The sequence below is a fragment of the Amphiprion ocellaris genome, chromosome 8, assembly GCF_022539595.1.
Source record: "Amphiprion ocellaris isolate individual 3 ecotype Okinawa chromosome 8, ASM2253959v1, whole genome shotgun sequence".
Lineage (NCBI taxonomy): Eukaryota > Metazoa > Chordata > Actinopteri > Pomacentridae > Amphiprion > Amphiprion ocellaris.
Window position 1 is genome coordinate 22,932,967 of NC_072773.1, and position 7,462 is coordinate 22,940,428.

A 7,462-nucleotide genomic window follows, 5' to 3' on the forward strand; every position below is an offset into this window, starting at 1 on the left:
CCTCGCTTGTCTGTTGGTGAGAACGGACTGCTCTCGACAGATTTACACGTCCCATTTTACCTCAATTTCTTAAAAATGGATTTAACTGCATTCCAGGGGATATTTAGTGACTTGGACATTTTCTTGTATCCATCCTCTGACTTATGCTGTACAATAACTTATCAGCTACTTGGAGTTTTCTTTTGTCTCACGATGTAGTTATAACCTGGAGCCAGGTGTCTTTATACTATAATCATGTGAACATACATTAATTGCACTCAGATGATCTCTAGTCCACTAATTGTGTGACTTTTAGATGAGTCACTTGAAAGGGAGTTAACACTTGTGCAGTTTGTTATTTTATGTTCTGTATTTTTACTCAACTGACATTGACATCATTTTAATACGAAACAGTCTTGTCTCTTAAATTCTTGTCAAAAAGCTAAATAAAGTGACAGTAATTCAAAATTGAAAAGCAATAACAGAAGAAAACTTCCATGAGGGGGTGAATCATTTTTAAGGCACTGTTACAATACTATAGTTACTTTCCTTCCACCCCTGATATGCATGCAACCTTTATGGCATTCTGGACCTTGCTGTAATGCTTTCTCCCTATTCTCCCAGAAAATCCAAGCTGTGATCACAGTGCTGGATTATGACAAGATTGGCAAGAACGATGCCATTGGGAAGATCTGGGTGGGAAGCAAGGCCACAGGGGCCGGCCTGAAACACTGGTCTGACATGCTGGCCAACCCCCGTCGTCCCATCGCCCAGTGGCATCCACTGCAGCCAGAAGAAGAAGTGGATGCCTCCCTCGCAGCCCTGACTGCCAAGAAGTAAACTCCCACCACCTCCACACCTACCTACCCATGCATTTCCCATCCTTTCCCCAGGTCCCACATATCAGTGTATATTCCAGAAGAACACCCCAACTGTACATCTGCTCCCTCCACCACCTTCCTCTCCCACTGCCACCTCTCAAAAGATCCATAGATACCATTCGACATGATGGGAAATATAGTTTAAAAAAAGCATCATGTTATATTAAATCATGTCACCGAAAAAAGAAGACAAGTAACAGGATGGACAGATACTCCGTTGATTTCCTTTAGATCTATTTTTGTATTGGGGTTGTGGTTCCATTAATAAGAATACAGAGTAGACTATGAAGAACAGTAAGAGTGCTATTATGGGAATCTGGTGATAGAGGGGATAAAACATACATTCACTCATATTGTACTTCTCACCCCTTCCCTTTAGTGACACAGTTTGCTTAGAATAGTGCTTAATAATAAAATGCTTTATACTGCCATATGATAGAGGAATAACACAAGCAGGTCCGTTCCTTAGGTGTATCGTGCACCATGTTCCACACCTGCCAGTCATCATACTAGATGATTCTGTTAGTTTGAAGTACATTCCTAGAGTTGGGTATCAAAGTAGGGATAGACACATATCCAGTTACCCACAAACACACTGCCTTTTTTAATTAGTTAACCTTCCACTCATCGTCTCAGGAAAACTGAGAGGAAATGGAAACTCCATGCCTTTTTTTCTAAACGGGTTGTTATTATTCAACTACTCCACTGGATGAGAAAGAAATATTGGATTCAAAAGCTTGACCGCTGTTTTTTTTTCGGTGACCTGAGGCTTGCGGATAGTGTTAGTTTATCCATGAAATGGCGTGTCAGGGGAGAGGGAGGAAATAATGGATTTTCAGTACAAAAAAAAAGAAGGTATTTGTGTATTTTTTGCAAAAAAAAGGCTGCGTCCGTCATCTGAACAACAAAAAGCGTGGAAATATCAGAGCGGGTACAACAAAGACTGATTCCAACCACCAATGACATGATATTTACAAGGTGTCGATTACTGCCTGCAGTCTACCACCTCCCCTCCCAACGCCTCTGATTCTGTATCTCACTTGTTCAGTGCTACTGCCATTAGTCATGGACTTGACACAAGGGTTTTACTTCAAAGGAATCCCTATAACCGTCTTACAGTCATAAAGGAGACAAGCCTTCCAAGTAACAAAATAAGCAATTTTCAACTACCAGGGACGCCTTCCAGTTAGCGGTGTTGTTCTCTTCATTTCTTTCTTTCCTCTATTTTTTCTGTCCTATTTCTATTTTCCTTTTACCTATCCAGTTGTATTTTATTTGTATTTAACTTCAAACACTTTTATTCCTTAAGCACTTTAAATCAGCATATTACTTTTCGGTACGCTCAGAAACCAGAGCTTTAATTATTTACGTTGGGAGTAACTGCTGTTTTTTTTTTTTTAAAAAGAGCAAGGAGTGCTTTTTTTTTTTTTTTTTTTTGCTTCTTGTTGCTTTCTTTCGCCTCAGCTTTTTTTGTGTGTGTATACGCTTTAATTGTTTGGATATCACGTTTCTCTCTTGATTGCAAGGATGTGGTCTGGAAGAAGGCACTGATCCATGTGTATTTTATGCACAGCTTACCAAACTGTTGAATTTAATTGCACTACTGGGTATTATTCTGTTCTGTGGTAATTTGACACTGTTCTTTGATCTGTGTAGTTTTTTCTTTCTTGTGATAAAATGTTGTGAGATTGAATTTTTCTGTGGCACATGTGGCATGCCAGAAAGGTCTCCTCGTATAAATGGACTCTGCTGATAGGATAAGAGACGCATTTCCATCCAGCGCTGATCCCAGGATCCTTCACAGAATGTATTATGTTCAATATAGAGAGCTGAAGTCACGTCCATGCTGGCCTCTGTTGAATTAGCGCCTGTAACTCAATATAATCTCCCGTTCAGCCTTTCTTTTATGTCTCTCTGAATCCAGCGGTAAATCAATTACACAGGTCTCCTTTTGGTGTGAAACAAAGTTAAATAATAATTATTTTATGAGCACAGAAAAAAAACCTGCAGCTCCCATGAAATATTACAGGTGGCACACTTGTGTCACTCTAACTTTATTAACCCAAATTCCCCAAGTTCTCTTCAAAAGTCTATTTTCTTTAACTTTCTGCTCTGCTGAGATGTTTCGCCTGCAAGTGTTCATTGCTTATAGGTAATGGTGTTCATTTAACACCACTAAAAACATAAATATTGTCTTAAAACAGTGTTAGATTGTTTCTAACTATTAATTTTAGCAGTAGCACAGATGTCAGTGGGATTTTCAATGAGGTTTTCTTACCTTTAACCCAAAAGTGTCACTTTGGCCCTCTATATGTGCAAATTAATATTCTGTTGAAGAGAGATTTTGAGGGTTAACATTGTCTCACTACAAAATCCAAACGTCCAAACAAAAACTCGTCATCCCTGGATAAATTAGTGAAGGCTGACTTGTTAGTTAAAGCTCTGATATGTATTTGGACCTTATTGCAGGTCTAAAAAAATGCTGTCTCAGAGCACAAACAGCAAAAAACTACTTGTTGACTGTGTGCAACCTAAATGAAACAAATGCAGTCAACATTTTCGACATTACCACAACTTTTTGGGAATTTAGTGAATGTTGGCTCTTGTATCTTTCTCTCTGCTGGAAATTGTAAGTCTTTTCTTTCTAACCCTCATAGACCAGGTTTCTGTTTCTCATCTCTCGTCATTTTTTTCTTCCGTTGACGAAGCAACACTAAAGAAAAGGCAACATGGAAGCAATCAAGCAACCCATTGGTGTGTAGTTTTGCCTATATACATAGTTCATACACGTTGATACTGCATGTTTATACAAAATACTGTACATAAGAGCATGTTTTAGAGATGAAGCAAAAATATCTCGTGTACGTAAATGGGTGTCATTTGTCATTTTAATAACACAACGAAGGGAAAAAAAAAAGATGCACTGTATATTTTCTAAATGAAACAAATATGTATTTATTTTCCATGAGGGTCATTGGAGAGAATGTCATACAAATATTAGAGTACTATAACTAATAAGAACCTTTCCACGCCTGAAATTCTTAAGCAAGTGTGTCGTCCAGTACTGTGTGTGAGTTCATGTAGGATGAAAATGTAGCCGCATGCTTGCTATCTAATTCCTTGTGATCAAAAATTATGATTTGATGCCATTTATCTGCCATTCGTTTTGTTCCAGCACCTTTCTGAAGGCCAATGTTTGACTTATTTTCCGAATTTTATTGCTCTTGCTTTTGTTAAAAAAAGAAGAAAAAAAAGAAATATGTTTTAAGCGTTTAATGTTTGGAACAGGGGATTTCCAAGTCTATAAAATGAGATTTTCTAATAGCAGATTTGACGCGGTGTTATTCTGAAATAACCAATCAGAAAAGACTGAATAATTCCGCGATCTGTAGGTGGATTGTAGGAGTCGTCATTTGTGCCAGCACTGACCTAGAATGAAGTCTGTTGGATCATATCTTTATATAAAATGCATTTCCAGGGGCCAAAAACATGAATATCCCATTCCAGTGAACACAAATGACTTGGAATCCCTTCTTCTCTCCTTCTTGACCTGGAAGTTTTTATTTTTCTCTTGTATTTAAATGACCTGAAACACTTCACGGCTGTGTCTCTTTTACTGTGTTTATTATTCGATATATGTATGTGTATACAAGATAAATGAATAAGATAAAACTAAAGCCATAAAACTCAAGCACTAACTCTTTAGAGCTCAGCTGAGTAGCTAGAGTTTATTTATGAAGAAAAAAAAATCTGACATGTCTTCATTTTCCTTGGCCAGTGTTTCTCTTTTACATTCCTTTCAAAAGGTCTTTGTTCATTGAGAAGGCAAAATTCCATTTTAGTGTATATGTGAGCTTTGAGAACAGTTGTGAGTTTAGTAGAGTGAGTGTGTCTTTTTCTACTTTCAGAGCTGTTGATGTCCTTGTTTTATAGAGGTAGCTGATTTTACAGTATTGTGATTAGTAATGTATATGCCTTGTTTTGATAGTATAAATGATAGATATAATATCACAATAGGTTCTCAATAATAATGCTAAAATTATATATATAAATACATATATATATATATATAGGAGAGTGTGTTCTAATCTTGGGCTGAGTGCAATTTATGAATCAAACTGGGTCACTCTTCGAGTTTCTCTTCTTCCACTTTAGCAGAAGAATGTTCTAGTGACTACATGTACAATCAATAACACACTGCTGGTGATTTGTGGCTCACGCTGATGGTCTTTGTTGTGTTTCTTTATTGTTTTTTTTTTTTTTTAAAGCAAACTGCTCAAGCAACAAAAGCTAACATGAAAAGAGAGAAACTTGGAACAGTGAAACCCAAGTTTTTAAGCCTGAATCCCTCCCATAGAACTATGCATATAGTTATGATTTTCACAAACACAAAGCAGAAAACAACTAAAAACATAGACATATGTTTTATGTCATGCACATAAAATAAAATTGAACAAATAGTTCCAAATTTTGCTTTCTTGCCAAGAGTTACACAAGAGGACCACATCTGCGCACTAAATGCGCATCTGGAGCCAAGAAGTGGCTAGCTTAGCTTAGCATAAAGACTGGAAGACAGGGAGAAACTACTCTGTCTGTCCAAATGTGAAAAATCAACCTACAAGCAATTCTGCAGCTCAAACAGTCCGATCTGAAAATATGTAGAAAGTCAACTGTTGCAGAACAAAATATTGCTCTTTGTTGTTTTTTACATTTCACAGATTAGACAATGATATATAAAGTGCTTGTAGGTGTATTTTTTCAGCTTGCATAGAGTCCGACTGGTTGTTTCCACCTGTTCTCCAGTCTTGTTTTGTTCAAGGCTCCTGAACAAGAAGAACCTGGTATCAATCTCCTCATTTAATTCTTTGCAAAAAAACAAATTAGAAACAATCATAAAGGGCCAAACTATTCCTTTAAGCTCACCTCAGTCGCTGAGATTTTAAACTGCCACATCTGTTCTGGCAACAGTCCTCAATGTGTCGCATTATTGCTGCACATTGTCTAATGCAATATTTATTCACTGTCCCATTAATGCCACTGACTGTGACCAAATGATGCACTGAGAATGATTTTAAATACAGGACTTCAGTGTATTTCACAAATACTGCCAGTACCTGATTACAGTTGCCTGCATTCTTTCGCCACTGTTTGACTCTGCAAAAGCCAAAATAACGCAGAGCAGTGACAAAACACACCAGACGATGGGGCAAATGTGATTTCAGGTAAACTTATAGCACATTTAGGAGATTTGTTTCTTCAGTTTTCCTTTTACCTCTCGGGTCACCACGGTCACATGACCACCGGACAAGTTCTATGGGGGACAGAGACTGGGAGATGTGTGAGTGCTTGTGTATGTGGGATAATAGATGAAGTGTAGGCCCTTTAGCAGACATGGTGCAAAAACACAGCACTGGATTATACCATACACAGTACAGGTCTGCATGCATGGGACACATTACTCATTCCTAAATGTACATCTTTGTATGACTGTAATACTCAAAACAACAATCTTAGCTCTCTGTTTTAAATATGGGGATTAATCTGTTCTGTTGATGGCTGTGTAGATGTATAATACCTTATGCACAACCGCATCTGAAGCTGTGTGCTGTTTCAGCTGTGCAGAGACAGTTTAAGAGCACCGTTCACACAGTTGTGGTTCGTTTTTTTTGTTGTTGTTGTTGTTAATTTTTTTTTACATTTATTTTTGAACAAAACGCTGGGATTTAAAAAGGGAAACCATCCAAAGTTCCGTTGATCATTTGCCACCTTGTCAAAATGTGTTGAGGAGCCTCTCAGCAGGTAAAGACACCACTTTGAAACATGTCGTCTTGTCTCCTCTATTACTCGCTGTATTTCTTCTTTGTATTCTTGTGCATATGTGTAATCACTTCTTCTTCTGTCGTTTAATTTATTTGTTTGCTCCGTGACGTATACCTCTAGAATGTAGGACTGTATTGCCGTCACCATAGTCTCTCACTTTTGCTTTCTGTTACCGTCTTTGTCTTGTTTCTGTGTAACCGACTGTGTACCATCATTATGCTGAATAGGAAGCAGGCTCACTGATCTCTCCACTGAATCTGCTTTTGCTGAGCGTAAAGAATGCCGGCCTTCATGTTTACAACATGGACATACTGTATACTGCCAAACATGCAGGACCGTAACAAACTCCCCCCTCTTGAGCGCTTAGTCCTCCACCTCTCATACCCTGATGCAACTGTATTCTCAAGACTCCTTTCTTTTTTCCTTTCTCACCTCTTTCTCTTCATCATCTTTTAAAAGCATCGGAGGACGGTCAGGTTGTGTCCTCTAGCTGTGTTTCTTCGTGTCTAGTGTCGTGGTGCGCGTGTTCATGTCAGTACTTGTGCCTACTGTGGATCGCATGCTTTAGCCCTTGACTGGACACAAACGTTGCTCACAAACTCCTCTTGACCCTTATGTGGACAAACGTTGGGGATCCTTATAAAGTTATCAAGGGAACCAAATAACTTATTACAAATTTATCATATGTGTTACCAGTTCTGTAAAAACAAATAGGAAATAAAGGCCTTTTAATTACCATGACTTGTTTGTCTTTTATATGCAGTTGCAAAAACACAAAACAG

General features: G+C 38.1%; 1 protein-coding gene across 5 annotated transcripts in view; it reads left to right on the top strand.

Annotated features, from left to right (window-relative positions):
• The window catches only part of LOC111572069 (synaptotagmin-2-like), a 65,360-nt gene extending 57,944 nt beyond the window's left edge, over window positions 1–7,416 (top strand). For all 5 annotated transcript variants that reach the window (XM_035950646.2, XM_023275561.3, XM_023275559.3 and 2 more), the window contains one exon: window positions 604–7,416. In XM_035950646.2, the coding sequence (XP_035806539.1) occupies window positions 604–819 (216 nt within the window). In that variant the 3' untranslated portion in view covers window positions 820–7,416. The remainder of the gene's footprint in view (window positions 1–603) is intronic.
• The last annotated feature ends 46 nt before the right edge of the window (window positions 7,417–7,462 follow it).